Source organism: Trichosurus vulpecula, chromosome 4 (genome assembly GCF_011100635.1).
Source record: "Trichosurus vulpecula isolate mTriVul1 chromosome 4, mTriVul1.pri, whole genome shotgun sequence".
Taxonomy (NCBI): Eukaryota; Metazoa; Chordata; class Mammalia; order Diprotodontia; family Phalangeridae; genus Trichosurus; species Trichosurus vulpecula.
In genome coordinates, this window is record NC_050576.1 from 74066865 (window position 1) to 74085950 (window position 19086).

The following is a 19086-nucleotide window of genomic DNA, read 5'->3' on the forward strand; positions in this document are numbered from 1 at the left end:
TTTTATTGTTGGCTCATTCTTCCAGCCTACTTCCTTGGACTTTGGACTTGATATTAGGACTGGGTTCAGCACCTTCCTAGAGGGAAGGTCTGAACTAGTCCTCTTACTGCTTCCTTGGGCAAAGTCTGATTACTGTCTTCCAGGTTTGAGCTCTCCAAGTTCCTAGGTTTCAGTCTCAACAACAGCAGGATGCAGCTGAATTTGGGCCCTTGGAAAGTTCATAGTGACAGAACTGTAGGTTTCTTTTGGCCTGGTATTCCTTTCTAGATTATTCTTCTGCAAGTTTTAGATTGGTCTAGAACTGAAGAGCCACTCTGCTCTTGAGGACTGAACCTCAATATTGCTGTTTTCTTTTGAACTTTCTCCTCTCTATACATCCCCCAGGGCTTCCCTACCTGACCTCTCTCCTTCTTAGTCTGCCCTGGAGCTGTGACTCAGATTTAGGTAATTAGCCCTGATGTTGCCATTTGACATCTGTTGTTCCTCCTTTGTTCTTGAAGAGGACCAGTGACATCACAAGATGTTCTCTGGACTTGACTTTTGACCCAATTGGATTTAAGTGAGGCAGAGCTGAGCAATTAAGCCTCATTACCTCCTTCACAGTCTTCGAAGTGCAGTGGCAAGGCAAAAGTCAAAATGACTGGTGATGGCATGGGATGCAGCAGATGACCTTCCTAAATTAAGGTCTTTCCCAGGCCTCAGTTTATCTGAGGCAATACCCATCCAATAACTAAGGATTAGTTAAGAATTAGAGAAAAGATAGCCTAAGTTACCACTACAAAAATATCAGTCTAGAAAGGTAAGACCCTCAAAGTTTCTAGCCAGAACAGAGAACAGTTGCTTTTTACACTCATTTTAAGCCATCAAAACCTAAACAGCAAGCCATAGAGACTTGGGCTGGGGCCACTGTTGGCCATGCAGTGAAAGCCAGAGTGATTAAAGGGTAGTCAGGTAGCTCCATTTGAAACATTATGGACTGGTCCAAATCATTGGACTTCTTTAAAACCATGTTTCAACAATCCAGCTAGCAGCTGCTGTGTGGGTGTAAAGCCAACAACAACCAGCTCACAGAATGCTGCAAGCCCAGGTCCTTTCCATCTGCTTTACTAAGGAAAGCAACGTTAAGGGGTTAACAATCTTACTTTACTCCAGCATACAAATATCATTTACTTAGTTCAGGGAAAAAAACCAGCACCCTGAATTACAGACCAAATACAATTCGTAGTTATCAACATCTGGCTGTTCAGCCGGGAGCTCATTATAAAGGCTGGCTCAGAGGCATGTACCATGCCTGCCGTGGCTCAGAGTTCCCAGAGAGAATGCTAACCTCTGAGCTTATATATCCTGTTCATGGCCTCGACCTCACCCAGGCTGGGGGTGGAGAAGTTCCCCACCCCCAATATGATATCAGATACAAATCAATGGCTCCCAATTGTCTCAGTGCTGAGAAATACAAAAACATTCCACTTTATCTGCCCCATTCAAACAAAGGCCAGAATCATTAAAGGTCAACAGCAAAAAGTCTCACCTTAATTACTATTACAAACCATTATTATAAACATGTTTAATGTGATTGTACATGTATAGCTTATTATCAGATTGCTTGCTGTCTTGCAGAAGGAAGAGAAGGGGAGGGAGGAAAAAATTTCAAACTCAAAATCTTATAAAAGTGAATGTTGAAAACTATCTTTATATGTGACTGGAAAAAATAGAATACTGTTAAGTGGGGGGAAAAACCATTTTTTAAACATGTTTTTTCAGAGTTATATTGAAAGGGATCATGAACATATATCACACAGGACAAAAAGTTAATTGTCCTAGATTTAAAATCTAGTCCTCAAGCGTCAAAATGTAAGTAACCAAAAATTATATTCCTATGGACAGAGCACCCACATGTAAGGATATGCCACCCCAAGTGAAGAGAGGGATCACATGTGGTGAGGCTGTGTGTGGCTGCAAGAGAGGCAGAACAGACATCTGTAGCCTCATCTCCCTGCTACCCTTCTCCAAGAGAGACTTTCATTCCTGCCAGGTGCTTTTTTCAGAGCTAGTTCTGAGGGTCTGTAAGCCCTCAGTTTTTCCAGGTTGGCATGATTGAAGGACAGAAGTGGTCCTGGCCTGTGCTCTGGTCTGTGAGCATTGTTCTCTGGATGCTGGAACCACGACCTAGAACCATGACTAGGATCCCTCTCTTCCACTCATAAAAGGTAGATAATAATAGCAGCTACCTCCCAGGGTCGACTGAATGGGCCGTGGGTATTGGAGCTCTGCTTGAAGATGTCCAAGGTGGGGGAACCCACCACCATTCCACTGTCATTGAACAAACCTTAATTCAGATGATCCTTTGAAAAACTACTGAAGGGCTTTAAATGCCAAACACACAACAGAGGCAGATGAGAGTAAGTTTAACGTGGGACAAAGGACAGAAAACCAAAGGTGGCTATATAGAATTAGTAACAAGTTTGTGACCTTCCCCACAACCATCACTTTACTCTTTGTACCCAGGGTCCTCAGACCTCTCAGTCTGTCTCCCTTTACCCATTGCTGTTTGTTCTGGTTAGTTTTATAGATCTGTTTGGGAAACTTTGGGGGGCACTGGGAGTGAGGGTAGGTTGGGGCTCTCTGTCCTGCTTCCTATAACTCTGCCATCTTGGCTCTACCTCCTTTATTTTGGTTTCTACAATATAGTGTCCCTCTTTTCAGTATTGGTGACTTCTTCCCACTCTGACTTTGGGAAGGAGGAGCGAACAGAAATGAGTAGATTGTATTTGTGACTGTAATGACAATGGCTAAGGTTTTTATAATGATTTAAGGTTTGCAAAGAACTTTACACGCGCTAATTCGTTTGATCCTCTCACCAACTCTGTGAGCTGGGTGTCATCATCATCCCTATTTTATGGATGAGTCAGCGGAGTCTGAGAAAGAGTAAGTGGCTTGCCCAGGGTCCCAGAGTGCATGTCTGAGATAGGTTTCTGATTTCCAGCCTTTTCTCTTCTGTGCCATGGAGCTTCCTGCAGACCTCGAGTATTGTGCATTGAAATTGAAGGGGGGCGGGGGTAAACTCAGATATCTGAGATGTTGAACCCAACCATTGAATTGTGGTAAGTTATGACTTAGAATGCAAGTTTAATTTTCTGGAGATTCCACTGTCTTCTTAGTTACCCAGGCTCAGTCTAAACCTGAAAGATCTCAACTTTTGGCTTGCTCTTCTCCCTTATCTCTTTCCATTCCCATTGCCACTTGCCCTGATTCAGGCCTTCACCAGTCACCTCTCACCTGAACTATTGCAAAAGAGCCTCCTAAACTAGTCTTCCCACCCACGTTCTCTGCCTGTTCCAGGCCATCCTTTACATTGCTCCCTAGGTAATCCTCTTAATCAGAGATGTCAGAGAGAAGGTTCATAACACTCCTGACTGCTGCCCATCCAGTTTAAAATGTAATTGGAAAATATTTAACAATGAAAATACAGTAAAACAGATAATGTTAACATGTTGTTTTCTAAATCAGTATGCAGCCCGTGGAGATTCTTATGTATGGTTTAATGTCTTCCTATTTGCCTTTGGCACCACTCCTCATAATGCACCACTCTGATTATTGCACTTCTGACTAAGAAACCTTCAGCTGCTAATCAATCAACTTTTGCAGGGAGATAATTAGCGCAGAAACTAGCAACCTCTTTAGCAACTTGAGTCACCAGCAGTGTCAGTCAGTGTCTGTGGGTGCTTTTGTCAGTCAGCTAAGCATTTGTTAAGCACCTACTATTTGCCTGACACTCTGCTAAGCCCTGAGGGTACAAAGAAAAGCAAAAGACCATCCCTGCTCTCTAGGAGCTCACAGTCCAATGGGAAAAACCACAGGCAAACACCTACATGCAGGATAAATTGGAAGGAAAGCACTAGTCTTAAGGGGAATGAAGAAAGGTTCCTACAGAAGGTAGAATTTTAGTTGAAACTTGAAGAAAGCCAGGAAAGCTGAGAGGCAGAGATGAATTCCAGGCAGAGGAGCAGCCAATGAAAGTTCCCAAAGTTGGGGGCTAGAGGCCTCCCTCTGGGATGCCGGGAGAAGAGGTAATTCCTTGTCTTCATTCTCCCCTGCTTTCTAACCTGCTGCTTCTGTTTGTGGAATCACCATTCTTCTAGTTACCTAGGATCAAAATCTCAGTCATTGTCATCAGCTTCGTTTCCCTCATCTCCAGACAGCTAATCACTCACCGTGTCCTAGTTTGTTTTTTTTTTTTTAGCCCATCACGTAGCACTCTGTTAGGTGAGAGGGATACAGATACAGGCACCAAATTAATCTCTCAAGTAGTTTACATGCATTTATATTTGCAGAATAAATACAAAATAAACGTAAGGAAGTGTGAAGGAGGGCACCATCTGCAGCTGTGGAGATCAGGAAAGACTTGGCTTAAAAGATGTGGATGACAGAGCTGTGTGCAATGAACAGGGAAGGCCAATTTCCCGGGTTGTAATGTGTAAGAAAAGGAGCAGTAGTGAAACGGAAAAGTAACTTGGGGCCATGTAGTTGTGAGGGGTTTTACAAGTAAACAGAGGAATCCGTGTTTGATCCTAGAGATGGATCAAATCAGTGGAATTTAGTGTGTGTATGGGGAAGGGGCAACATGATCAGATCTATTTATTTTTAATGAAAATCACTTTGACACCTTCGTAGAGGACACTTTGTAGTGAGGGAGGCAGGGAAACCACTGATGGGGGCATTGCAGTGTTCCAGGCAATGGGCTGATGAGGGCCTGAACTGAGTTGAAATATTCATTCTAACCCTCCGTATCTTATGCTTATGTTTCTTCTTTCCTTGAGGGCAAGGGAATGGGCATTATCTCCAGAACTTTGCATGATACCTTGCCCATAGTAGAGACAGCTCCATTCATAGTAATTCTGTACTTTCAGTAACTCCCTATTGCTTTCTGAATTAATTACAAACTCCTTAGCCTCCATTCAAGACCCTCTACAACAAGGCAGTCCAAAATGTGGCCCACAGTGCAATTTATGTGGCCCTCCTACAAGCATAGGAATGGGCATAAATGCTTTAGTAAACGAAGCCGAGCTACCAGAGCTTTCACTAAAATGGCAAATCAAAATATGTTGTCTTTTTCTTTTGGCTTTCACAATAACTTTGGGGTAAGTTAGGGATTTTTTTTTCAGTTGAAATAGAGACACAGCAATGTTCAACGCATCTATTTACATTCAACATTCCACTTTTCCAGTAGTACAAATTATCAAGAACTGGATGAAACTTTTTTGGGGGAAGGGAGGAAAAGGTGGTCTGCATTTGTGATCTCATCTACCTTCAGGAATCTTTTAGTCTAGGAAGAGGAGTGGAATATGTACACAAATATCTTTGTTTCATATTAAGAACGTTATTTTCAGAGTTTTCCTAAGCAGGGTCTTAAAGGTTGTAAATAGATATGAAATGGAAATGAGAGAGAGCAGAATGAGTTTGGGGAACAGGGAAGTGGTCCAGTTTGCCCAGAGTATAGAGTATGTAAAAGGGAATATGAAATAAGGCTGGAAAGCTAGGCTGGATCAAGCTTTTATTTTATTGGGGAGGAAAGGTAATCAGGGTCACTAGAAGTTTTTTTGAGATTTCTTTGGCATCTTGAAGGATGGCTTAGAAATGGGGAGAGACTCATTCAGACCAGGAAGCTATTTAAGACAGTGCGCTCCTTCCAGCCAAGAAGTGGAAGGCTTTAATAAATACTAATGATAATAGCTTTATGTAGTACTTTAACATTACAGAATGAGGCCTGAGAAAGACCTCGGGGCTGGTGTCATTCTAGGCCTCGACTTTTGTTTTGCCACTGGTTTTCAAAGACTTCAGAGGAGGCTTCATTTAGATCCAATTCATGTGGAAATCAAGATATAACCTTCGTGATTGTCTTTGGTCCTCTTCTGAGAATGATGGGCAACAACCCCCACAATTTACGTCTTTCATATAAATTCTGCAGGGCTTTTCTTGGTAAGCTTAATTGCTTGGTGTACTATACCCTGCCTTGATCCATGGCCAGTTAAAGAACCCTTTAGAGTGTAGTCATTGTACCACAAGCACATTGTTAGTCTCTATACTTTTTTCCTTCAGCCAACGTCTGTGTTTCATCATGACATGAAGGTGTGATGATGTGCCAGCAAAGCACCCCTCCTGGCAGGTTCTACTGAATTGGAAAGGCCTTGGTGACTGATTATCTTCTATTTAATTGTCAAGGACACTTGTAGACCTGAGGCAGCTTGAGTTAACCTCCCCAACTCCAGTACCACCAAACAAGGTTGCTGTGAGTCAAGATGATGTGGATAGCCTCTGGGCAGTTTGAGTTGGTTTTGCTCCTGGGAGATCATCCTGAAATCAGGCAGTGGGCTCTTTTGAGTGAAAAATACATACTTACCTTCCACTCTATGGCTTGAGCAGAGAGCTTCTGATCCTCCTGCCACTGCTGCCGCCTCGCCCACCAAACTTCGAGAGCTACTTTGACTTGAGGGTCACTGCATATGGTGTTTTTTAAGTATAGTAATCAATTTTCTCAACCCTCAGTCTCCTGGTGTGCCAGATAAGGGATGCCCCCTCCCCCCCCATATCTGGTTTAGCGAAGTGTGAAGACATGTCACCAGAAGTTTGGCACCAAAATAATCATGCTTTTAGACCATATATGAAGGCATCAAGGAATTTTGATTTGTATTGGCGGAAAGTGTACCTATACTGATAAAATTCAGTATCTTTGAAGCAACTTGTGTTTTCCTTTATTTTCTCTATTTCTGTAGCAGTTGAAGCCATTTTTTATGAAGGAAGTAGGCAATCATTTTGATGAATTTGTGACCAGTCTTATTGATAAATCAGCCTCACTGGATCTCTCTGGGTCTTCAACATCCTTTGCTGTTCTCAGTGGAGGGAAGAATAACCACAGAGCTAAGTATGTTTGCCTTTTCTTTCCTCATTAAAACATTTGCTTTGTTATTCTCTATTATGGCACCGAATTTCTAATAGCCTTTTACATACTTAAAATTTATTGCTCTTTGCCAGGGATCTGAGAAATCGTCCAGAACAAGGAAAGCTTTTTGTTGTAAGAAGATCGATGTTGGAGTGAGTATATCTTGCATTTGTCTATTACCATGGATATGCTAATGACATGTGCATGTCTCAAATTGTATAGAACAGAGCTGTCCAAAATGCAGCCATAATGTGATGCGGCCTGCCTACAAGCATAGAAATTTATGTAAATGCTTTAGTAAATGAAGCCGAGCTACCACAGAGCTCTCACTAAAATGGCAAATCAAAATATATTGTCTGTTTCAATAAAAACCTAAGGTTGGACAGCCCTGGTCATTCCATGTGCAATAGTAAATAATAATACTGTGTTCTGACTTTAAAAATTAGGTTTTCTGGTCAATCATTTATATAGAATATATTACCACTCTCTTAAGAAAACAGAGCACAATTTCAAAAAGGAAATTTTCGTGTCAATATCTTAAAACCCTCAGTATGCTTTAGTCAGTTACTGAAGTTATTCTGTGGGGGATTTATGGTATAACTAAGGAATGAAGTTTCTGATATGACTGGGCCTAAGGAGGACTCCAGCCTGGGGTAAAGCAGTCAGTGTGGATGTAGAACAGTCTGGGAAGTGAGGAAAGTGGCTTAGGCTTCACATGACATCATGGTTCTGGGCAAGAACTCACTGGTCATCTCATTCAGAGATTGGGAGACTAAAGCCTTGGGCCCAGATCTGGCCAGTCACCTGTTTTTTGTATAGCCTGTGAGCAAAAAATGGTTTTTACATTTTTAAATGGTTGGGGGGAAAAATCTCAAAAGAAGAATAACAATTTTTAGCACATGAAAATGATCTGAAATTCAGATTTCACTGTCTATAACTAAAGTTTTATTTTAGAACACAGACACATTCATTCATTTATATTTCATCTCTGGCTGTTTTTGTTTACGAGGGCAGAGTTGAGTAGTTGCAGCAGATTGTGTGGTCAGCACCCTGCTGCTCAGCCTAATACAAATCAGATAGACACCATTCTAGCTCAGTAGCATTTTGAATGCCATGCATGTTGCTGCAGTGTGATTTTTTTTTTAGTTACCACTGCATATACCCATCATGTCAAAGCGAGAAAAGAGATATATTATTTTTTTTGAATTCACAGTAGAGATTTAAATTTTTCTGAATGTGAAGAACTGCCTTCAGCCACTATTACTGAACACTTTGCAAATTACCTTTTGCTGCAGATTCGATAGTGTTTCTTAATGAATTCACCCTAAAATTGCAAGGCAAAACAGTGCTTATGTGCAAAACTTATTCCGAAGTAAAGTCAATTCGATAACCATTAATGTTGTTTTAATCACAAGAAATGTCAAGCTGCTTTATATACTTCCTGTGTTGTCAAAAGTTAAGAAATGAGACCTCCATTCCCACATACATTTGCAGTACATATATTTTCCAAGTTCAAACTGCAGTTTTACCATCATTTTTCAGACCTTAATATAAGTGCAAATGTTCATATTTCAAAATCTGTTTTACTGTAATGGAGCTTTCACCTAGTCAATTGGAAGTGATTAATCTGCAGTGTAATGACATGATAAAAGGCAAATACCAAGAAAAGAATCTAATAGAAATTTATAAATGCCTTTCAGGTAATGAATATACTCAATTAAAATCATCCTTATGGACTGATAGCAGTATTTAGCAGTATTTGGGTGAAAAGTTATTTTCAAAGGTGAAATACATAAAATCTCTATAGATTAGTATTGAGATGAGTATTTTCAACTGATTTTGAGAACACTAACTTTGAACACAATTAAGTGAAATGTTATCCTTCATAAAAGAATTCCATTCTTCTCATTAGTAGATCTGTATTACCAAAAGAAAAATTGTATTCAATTTTATTACTTTTATATTTTGAATTTCATCAGTAAATTTTTGGGGGACATTTTAAGTAACTATGTAATAGGTTTGATTTTGCTTCTTGACCTGAAAAGCCTCTAAAATATTTACTTTCTGGCCGAATAAGTTTGCCAACCCTGATCTACTTGGCCTCAGGGTGGAGTCATTCTTATGGGATGAGGTAGCCTGTTGATGGGGGCTGATTGGAGAGTGAGTAGGGAGGAAATGGAGTACAGGGGCTTGGACTTCTGATGATAAAGGCCAATTTCAAATAGCTTTCCAGAATAGCTGGACCAGTTCATTGCTCCGCTAGCTGTGCATTAATATACCTATTTTCCCAGAGCCCTTCCAGTGTTTGTCATTGTCTTTTTTTGTCATCTTAGCCAATCTGATTTGTGTGTGGGGTAGTGCCTTAGAGTTGTATTAAGTTGCATTTTTCTAATTATTAGTGATTTTGAGCATTTTTTCATATGGCTATTGATAGTTTGAATTCTTCCGCTGCCTATTCAAATCCTTTGACTGTTTCTCAATTTGGGAATGGCTTTTATTCTGGTAAATTTGGCTCAGTACCCTGTATATCTTGATTCTCTAATCTTCAAAGTAGGATAATGATTTCTGCTCTCAAAATGCATTGGATTGTTATAAAGAACATTTTATGAATACAAGGTCGTAGTAATTGGTATTTTAATGACAATTTCACTTTCAACTTTATTTTCAGTGAGCTATTTGAGGTAGACCATATTCGAACAATATATCATATGTTTATTGCCCTCCTCATCCTCTTCATTCTCAGCACACTTGTAGTGGACTACATTGATGAAGGAAGGTAAGATAATATGGAAAAAAGTTGGATTTGGCAGGGGAGCTGTGCTAAGTTTTTATTTCTGTCATTTAAATTTGAGTAATAAGTGCATTTGACAATGGAATGCAAATATCCTATAGACAGAAAAGATGCCTATGATAACTCTCTGTGACCTAAAATTAATCATCAGCTACCTATCTTATAGAGTAGAAAGCACAAATAACTGGAATTTTTTTTCTTTTTTCTTTTTTTTTAGAGGGAGGGGAAGGCAGGGCAATTGGGGCGAAGTGACTTGCCCAAGGTCACGCAGCTAGTAAGTGTGTCACATGTCTTGGGCTGGATTTGAACTCAGGTCCTCCTAACTCTAGGGCCAGTTCTCTACTCACTGCACCATCTAGCTGCCCCCTGGGATATTTTTTTAAGTGCTGACTTTTGAAGTGGAAAATCTGATCTTTTCTTGATGTATAAGTATTTTAAAAAAAAATAAAACTTAGCTTGTATTTCAAATTTTGTGTATTATTTTAAGAATATAAGGCTAGCTAGCCATAGAGAGTTTTCAGAAACACAAAGCCTGGAGATTTAAGTTTCTAATTAGATCCCTACAACAATACAAGCTAAAAAAAATCTAATTTTTAGTGTTTAGTGTTTATAGAGTTAGAGTCATAAATACAAGTAAGTGTGAAAGTAGTTTTTCTATAATCATGTGCCCCTTGGAGTTCTAGGAGCATTATTATTTCTTTTTTGTTATGAATCAGATGTGGTCTCTGTGTAGCAGAAGCATATTGAAATGAGTTGTGGTAGAATTTCCTATTATAGAGTATTTAAATCATCAACAGACCTCAGGTCGGGTAGTAGGTTTTTAATGATGACCTAAACATTTGTGGATAGTTTGTGTAACTTTTGTGTTTTACATATTTTTTTCCTTTCCTTCCAGGCTGGTCCTAGAATTCAGTCTCGTCACTTATGCTTTTGGCAAATTTCCGGTTGTAATTTGCACTTGGTGGACCATGTTCCTGGCCACATTGATCATTCCCTATTTACTGCTTGAACACTGGGCCAGAGGATATACCACAAGTTCCCGTCCAATTGTCCACTCTTTCTTCTATGGGATGCTTTTCATGCTTTTCCAGGTCGTAGGCTTGGGAGGTGGATCAACATATGTTGTATTGGCCTATATGTTGCCACCAGCTTCCCGATTCATTGTTATACTTGAACAGGCAAGTATGCTGGAATTTTCTAAGCAGGTTATGTTTGCATTTCCTAACAAAATAAAAAATGCTTTGGAAATTAAGAAAGCATTCTTTTCAGACTTTTCAGGCCTTAAACTTGCATGCTGATACACTTCATTTTATAGTGGCATCTCTGAAGATAGGGGGAAGTTAAGAGTTCCAGGCCTAAACATCAGACAGTTTTATTGTTTTTTGTGGTTATTCTTTAAAAATAACTTAGGAACAAACAAGTTTTAAAGCAACAAAACCCCCAAATACTTTAGGTTTGTTTTTAAAACTATACTTTTGAAATATATTGCATCTTTCAGTCATTAATTTGACTATATAGTCATCACTTTCTATGTCCTAAGTGTCTCTAATGATATAAGATTTATAAATTTTCAGCTCTGTTTTTGTCTAATTAAAATTTTTAATTATGAAATAATGTACATTTTAAAATGAAGAATACTTGAACAGAAAGATACATAAAAGAAGATTTGCTTCTAAAGTCATCTCAAGTAAAAGATATTTGGAACAGCTATTTTGTTGGCTTTTGTTCTTATTTGTTGACTTAGCTAATGAAACTTCTTTTTTTTTTTTTTTTTGAAACTGAGTTGGTTTCTTAATTTGGTACTGGCCATGGCTAATGCATTTGGGGTAGGAATAATTATGAAAAGTGCCTTGTATTACTGCTACTCATCTTCAGAGATGGCTTTTTTTTTGGTTGTGTTTAGAATGAACTTGCTGCAGTTATGTGCAGAATGAACTAGAAGCATGAGAGGTTTTCATTGTTGTTAGTGTGTCACATTGTCGTAACGGTGTTGGGAGCTAGGAGAACAATGAGGGACGGCTGAATATTTTCCTTCATAGGTTCGCTTCATTATGAAAGCTCATTCATTTATTCGGGAGAATGTTCCTCGGGTATTGGATGCTGCTAAGGAAAACTCACGTAAGTAATCCTCCTACACACAGGTTTGAAGATGGAACTTTTTTGTACCCTACTAAGTATACATCATAAATTCAATAACAGTTTACTCTTAATCTTACACTTTGACTTGAAAGTGGTTGCCTTTGCAGGGTTCCTAAATTTCTTAATTTTGGGTTCCTTATCTGTATTCTCTTAACTAAAATGGGTAGAATACTGTTTATATTCTAATTTCCTAGTTCCTCAGTCTATGAGTTACCTTGCCCTACTCCCCCATTCAACCTTGTATAGAAATTTAGCTATATATAGAGATGGTTATGCCCTTGATCTTGCCATGTGTCTCATAGATTCCAAAATTTCTTAATTTTTCACATTTTACCTTTAATTATGTCTTTCTGTCTCAACCCTATTCTTTGTCCTCTGAGCCCTTCTTCCCTCAATACTCTCCCAGGCTGTCACCTCTGTATGGCTACACTTTCCTCCCTTTGCAGTCTGTCTCTTGGTGAGCCATTTTTAACTTTATGCTCTCTTCTGCTCTCAGATCCCTGGCCCCTTGCCCAGTCACCACTAACACCACTCTAAATCACAAACCTCTGTTGCTTTCATCACCTACTTCCTTCATTCCTATGTATATGGTGCTCAGTAGAGCTGGAGAATGGCATGTGAAAGCATGGTAATTAAGTCCATTATAAATATGTTCTACCCTTCTCTAATTGACTCTAGATCTAAAGACAGCAGCTCTTCCAAACCTTCCTTTCTCTTCAGGTTTCTTTCCATCTTCTTACCTGAAAAGCTTGCCTCATACTTCACAGAAAGAATTGAAGCTATCCACCTCAGATGCCCTTGATATCATCAAGGGATGATCACATCAAGATCACTGTCTTATCCTTCATTCCCTTCTCCTGACCATGGCCAGCCTCTCTAGTAGATATATCCTTGCTCGCATCCTTTCCTGTATTCTCCAGCAGATTGCCTCCACAATTATCTCTGGTGTTTGTCTAATCATCAGTCTCTTTCTGTTTGCTGGGCACAGGGCAAGCACTTAATAAATGTTTGTTGCCTTGCCTGTGGGCCAGTAATTAAGCCATAGATCTCCCATCCCAGAAAAGCTCCCCCCCCTCCCCTTAATCCTACAAGCCCCACTGGTTATCCTCTAGCTCTCCTTTCTTTTGCAGCTAATTTCCTTTAAAAACCCCCCTGTACTTGATGCTTTGACTTGCTTATTTTCCACTCTTTTCTAAGCCCATTGTAGTTGGGCTTCTGATTTTAATAGAACTTAATTAAAACTGCCCTTTCCATAGTTATCAGTGATCTCTTACTCAGCCACTCTAGCCATCTTTTCTCAGTTTTCTCATCCTTCTTCACCACCTTCTACCTCTTTGTAGCATCTGACAGTATTGTTCCCCTTCCCTTCAGATACTCTCTCCTCTCTTAGTTTTAATGACACCGCTCCCTTGCATCTTCTCTTAGCTGGGTGACCACTGCTTCTAGTTTTCCTTTGCCAGAGTTTCGGTCTTGTCATGCCCCAGAATTGTGGAGGTTCCTTAAAGTTCCATCCTCTCTGTACTGTCTGTTTCTCTTGGTGATCTTATCAGTTCCCATGGGTTCAGTTCTCTTTATACACACATTTCCCATATCTGTATATCTGTCCAGCCTTAGTCTCTTTTCTCTGCTCCACTGCTGCCTCTCTAACTTCCTACTGGACATTTCAATGTGACTATCCCATAGGGATCTTGTCCTCAGCCTGTGCATAGCAGAACTCAGTATTTTTCCCCCCCAAAATTGTCCTGTCTTCTGAACTTCTCTATTACTGTTGAAAGTGCCACCATTCTCACAGGCTTTCCAGGTTCATAACCTCATCATCCTCTTCACTCTCACCCCACATATCAGCTGTCAAATCTGGTCATTTCTGCCATCACAACATCTCCTGCATATATCCCCTTCTCTCCACTCACATAACTGCCACTTGCTTCCCTGGGCAATCGCACTAGCCTTTTTTTAATATAATTTTTTCTTAATGTTTTGTTTTTACATAACTGTAGTTTCTTCCAGTATCCCTTCCCAGCCCCATCTAGAGAGTCATCCCATATGACAAATGTTTTTAAGACAAAAAAAAAAAGAGGAAAAAGGTCAGTCTGACTGATGAATACATTGTACAATGTGCAATACTTGTGGACCTCTCACCTCTACGAAGGGGTAGGTTGGGAGTATTTTCTCGTACCTCTTCTTTTGATCCAGACTTAATCTGTATAATTTCGCAACATTCACTTTTGAATTTTTTTGGTGATTTTTAAAATTTACATTGTTGTAATCATTGTGTATATTTATTTTCTTTGCTTACTTCACTCTGCATCAGTTTGTGAAAATCTTTCCATGTGTATCTGTATCCGTCGTTTCTTATCCCATAGTAATCAATTGCTATCACAATGAGTGCTGCTATAATATTTTGGGGCTACATAGAGACTTTCTTATCAGTGGCCTCCTTGAGTGTATAAGCTCAATAATGGAATCTCTTGAGTCAAAGGGTATGGATATTTTAATCACTTTATTTGCGTAATTCCAAATTGCTCTCCAAAATGATCGTACTGATTCACAGCTCCACCAACAATGCACCGGTGTACATTTCTTCTGACAACTCCTCCAACTTTGATTATTGGCGTCTTTTGTCATCTTTAGCCTAGTTTAATGATAATTAAAATTACTATGCATATTATCAAAACCTGAGAGTTGTTTTAACTGGTTTTTCTCTTATTATTAGTGATTTTAAGATTATTTCATGTGGTTATTGATAGCTTGTAATTCTTCTTTTGAGAACTGTTTGTTCATATCCTTTGACCACTTATCTATTGGCTTTTAAGATAGCCTTTTAATTGTTCTCCCTGCCTCAAGCATCTCCTCACTCGAATTCATCCTCTACACAGCTGACAAAAGTGGTTTTCCAGAAGTGTGGATTTGACAACATGGACCTTCTCCTCCCCCCAAACCCTGTTTCAGTAAATGCCAGTGGCTCCCCATTATAACTAGCATTACGGCTTTTCACAGTGTGCCCCCTTCCTGCTTTTTGAGTCTTCTCACCCCTTCCTCTTCCCTTTCTTCAGGGCTGCAGTGACGCCAGTGTGCTTGCTGCTCCTTGCTCGTGACATGCCCGTTCCCCATTTCTCTGTCTTTGCACTGGCAGTCTCCCATGCCGGGAAGTTTCCCCTCCTCACCTTTGCTTCTTGCCATGTCGTCTTCTTTAGGCGACTTCAATGCCACCTTCTGCAGGAGGACTTCTTGGTCCCCTCAGCCATCAGCGCCTTCTCTTCCAACGCTGCTGTTCTTCTGTATGTATCTTGTATCTAGCTCAGCAGTAACATGCCTCCCTCCTTAGTATGTAAGTTCCTTGAGAAGGACACTTAATTGTGTATTTTTGCCTTTCTTTGTATCCCCAGAATTGCCACAAGGTAATTCTTTAACAAGTGCTTGTTGAATGGTTATTGAAATCATCCTTTACACAGATTACCAGCATTTATAATTACTGTTATTGCATTTTAAGTATGTTTCGAATATGATGTATCTTCCATGACTTTTTGAAAAAATTTTTAGGAAAGTTTAGTCCTCCATAAGATCAGTCACTAATCAAGCACATGCTGTCTGTGGGGTACCATAAGTATTATGGTGAGGTGAGGCTGGGGGAGATAGAAAGTGGCCCTGGGGCTAGCTCGCACATCTGTGATAAATAAATCCCAAGTTAGCAGCAGCAGTTTGTACCCTGAGCACTCCAGGGCTCAGGAGGAACAAGAGGGCATCGGGGGACTTCCATCTTTATGGGATGAATGAGCAGGATTCAGGTAAGGAAAGAGGGAAGGAGAGTCGAAGGGAACATTGAGCAGAGGAAAGAATCTTCCTTAGAAGCCGCCCTTCCCTTGTATTGGTCTTCATCTTCCCATCCTTTCTGTCTGGCAGAATCTAAGTGCTCTGACATTAAACACATTTTTTTTTTTTTACCTTTTCAGGCACTATTCCAATTCCCCAAGTCAACCAGTACTTGTACTTTTTGTTTGCTCCTACTCTCATCTATAGAGACAGCTATCCCAGGTAACTGTGGCATGAAGTGTGAATGGGGATCCTTGGATATCTGGAAACAGATACTGATTATTCATCAGCAATTCTTTGTACCAAGTTAAGAGCATTGGAGGCAGGATAATGTTCTGGGAGGGCTCTGAGGCCTAGCAGTTGGCAGAATAAAAACCTTTTATTAACCAAATGTTCTGGTATGGAGTATCTTGGCTAACTGGATTATATGCTCTATTATCACTTTACTAGAAAACCTCTTTTGTCTTAACTCTTTTGAAAATCTTTATGAAATGTATTGTTATTTTTTCTCTATCCTCGTAAGTACTTACATAGTAAGTACGTTGAATTTTTCTTTGAATTGGAATACTTTATTGCTCCAGTGCTCTGAACTTTTGTTTGTGCATGGTACAGAACATGATGGTCATTAAACTAGGTGAGTATGGGATGCAGCGATGTGACATAATTATAAAGACATTACAAGCATACCTTACCTAGCTTCCTTGCTACGCTTTGCCCATGGCATTCCTGCTGTCAGCCTTGAGCATTTTCTCTGGCTATGCCCCCTGCCAGGAGCACTCTCTTTCTTTATGTCCACCTCCAGCCTTCTCTGCTTCTCTGCAGCTCAAGTCCCAGAAGCCTTTCCCCATCCCTCTTAATCTTAGTGTCTTCCCTTTGAGACGAGCCTCAGTCTATCTCCTCTCAAGCTTGTTTGCACATAGTGGTCCATATACTGTTTCCTCTGTTAGGCTGTGAGCTCCTTGGGAACAGAGACTGTCCTTTGCCTCTCTTTGTATCCCCAGTACTTAGCACAGTGTCTGGTACATAGTAGGCACTTGATAATTGCTAGTTAACTGACCCTAATGTTCTGAACTTTGCTGGGGTCTCTGTCTACACTCATCTGTTTTTTAGTAAAACTAACCACCCTTGAACTGTTTTGCCTTGTTATGTTTTTGTGGCATGGGATTTGGACTTTAGGTTAGGTATGCCTATTTGTATCATTCCCAAAAGATCTTAGAGTCAGAGGACCCAGGTTCAAATCCTGGCTATGACATTGACTGCATCGGTAGGTCTCTGGGCTTCAATTTCTTGTCTGCAAAATGAGAGGTTTGGACTAGATGGTCTTTGTGATCCTTTCCAATTCTGAATCTGTGATCCAAGTTTTTCTTTAAAAGATGAAAATCCTAAACTCATATATAAACTTGTACAGAAAATAAATTCCAGTTAACGGACTACTTAGTCCCAGTTCATTGAGGTTTTACTGTGGAAATATATTCAAGTTCTTAAATTTTCATCCTGTTGCCTTTTTTTTCTTTTCTGCTCTGCCCAATTTCTTTCAGTTTGTGGACCTAAAGAGCTAGTTAAAATGCATAATATGACACAATTCACCAGGCAGAGCCTGATTTAAGATCAGAAACTACATTTACAATATGCTGTTATGTGCTCAGCTAGGTGGTGCAGTGGGTAGAGTGCTGGCCCAGGAGTGAGGAAGCTTAATCTTCCTGAGTTCAAAACCAGGCTCAGACAGTTCCTAGCTGTGTGGCCTTGGGCAAGTCACTGAACCCTGCTTGCCTCAGTTTCCTCTTCTGGTAAATGATCTGGAAAAGGAAATGGCAGACTACCCCAGTATCTGGGAAAAAAAAACCAAACCAAAACCCAACCAAACCCAAATGGGGTCAAGAGAAATAGGACACAACTAAAAAATGACTGAACAGCAACAGATTTAAGTGGGAAAGCCAGGGCTCACTCTCTTGAGAGCTGCTTTGTAAACCTCGTATATAAATATGTACCTATAAGCTATTATTGAAGCCCTGGCTTGGCAGAACGAACAAAACTTATCTTTTAGAATTGACGACATAATGTTTTCTTCACAATAATCTGCCAAGGTCAAACTGACCTCATAGAGCATCATCTTGCTCCAATTCTGTCATAATTTAAAAGATTATTTATGGCCAGAGAAGACATCCATATCTAATGATTGTACACACAGTTCATAAAACAGATTCTAACTCTACAATACTTTCTTCTCCCTTTTTAGGACTCCCACTATCAGGTGGAGTTATGTAGCTACTCAGTTTGCACAGGTGAGCAAAAGAGACAGTCGGCTAATACTAAGTTGGATCGGTGGTGGGTAGAAATGAATAGTGAAATCACATATAACATACTCGTTTCTGGAAATGCTAAAACATTGACCCAATATATATGAACTGGAAGGTAATAGTGCAATCTCAGAGAAGAAAAAAGTCATCTACTATTCTTTACGCAGGGAACAATTTTTTTTATTACCTAAATCACGAATGATTCTTTTTTCTAAGATAATTTACTTTTGGAAATCTGATTCAAATTTGATTTCTTCAAAAAGATTGTTATTATTGATATGTCATTGTTAATGTGTGTTGAATGAATTTCCTATCTAGACCTGTTCATTGGTGGCATAGAATAGTGCTGGACTTGGGCGTCAGGAAGAGCTGAGTTCTCACATATTGCCTCAGAAACCTCTTAGCTGTATGACCCTGGTGGGCAAGTCATATAATCTCTCTTGGCCTCAGCTTCCTCAATAAAATTGGGATAGTAAGAGTACCTTCTTCACAGGATAGTTTTGAGGATCCGTTGAGATAATGTATATACGACTGCTTTGCAAACCTTCAGGTAACATACAAATGTTACTATTAATGTTATTATCATTATTATAAAATAAACGTTTATTCAGGACCCCATATTTAGTGCTTATCCACATCAGATTTTCCTTTAATAATCAGAGCATTCACATACTTCAAGCATTCATCATCTCTTTCCTGAACTGTTGTAGCGCCTCCTGGCTGGTTTTTCTGAATTCATTTTCTTCCATTCTCCAGACTATTTACATAGCTGCCGAATTCATCTTGTCAGTACAAAGTCTGATTCTGTTGCTTACCTGCTCAAAAAATTTTCAACACTTTAAAATCAGTACTCACTAGGCTCGTGTTTAAGACTCGTTACTGTCTGGCTCTAAACCACCTTTTCAGCTTGATTTTATCCTTTATTGCTTCCTATACTCTACATTCCAGCCACATTGGATGACTAACTCTTTCCCTGATGTGGTCCAGCCTTCTCCTACTACTATGCCTTACACATGCCAACGTCGAGGCCTGGAACGTACTTCCTTCATTTCTGTATTGTTGAGAGCCTTCTGAGTCTTCGGGATCCGCTGCGGCTGCTAACTTCCAGAATT

The 19086-nt window shown here is 39.8% G+C and overlaps 1 protein-coding gene across 2 annotated transcripts in view; it reads left to right on the forward strand.

Moving 5' to 3' along the window:
- The window catches only part of SOAT1 (sterol O-acyltransferase 1), an 80117-nt gene that overhangs the window by 47485 nt on the left and 13546 nt on the right, over positions 1–19086 (forward strand). For both annotated transcript variants that reach the window (XM_036756438.1, XM_036756439.1), the window contains exons 4-10: positions 6771–6919; positions 7030–7089; positions 9606–9713; positions 10624–10906; positions 11768–11846; positions 15818–15899; positions 17914–17959. In XM_036756438.1, coding sequence (XP_036612333.1) covers positions 6771–6919; positions 7030–7089; positions 9606–9713; positions 10624–10906; positions 11768–11846; positions 15818–15899; positions 17914–17959 — 807 coding nt within the window. The remainder of the gene's footprint in view (positions 1–6770; positions 6920–7029; positions 7090–9605; positions 9714–10623; positions 10907–11767; positions 11847–15817; positions 15900–17913; positions 17960–19086) is intronic.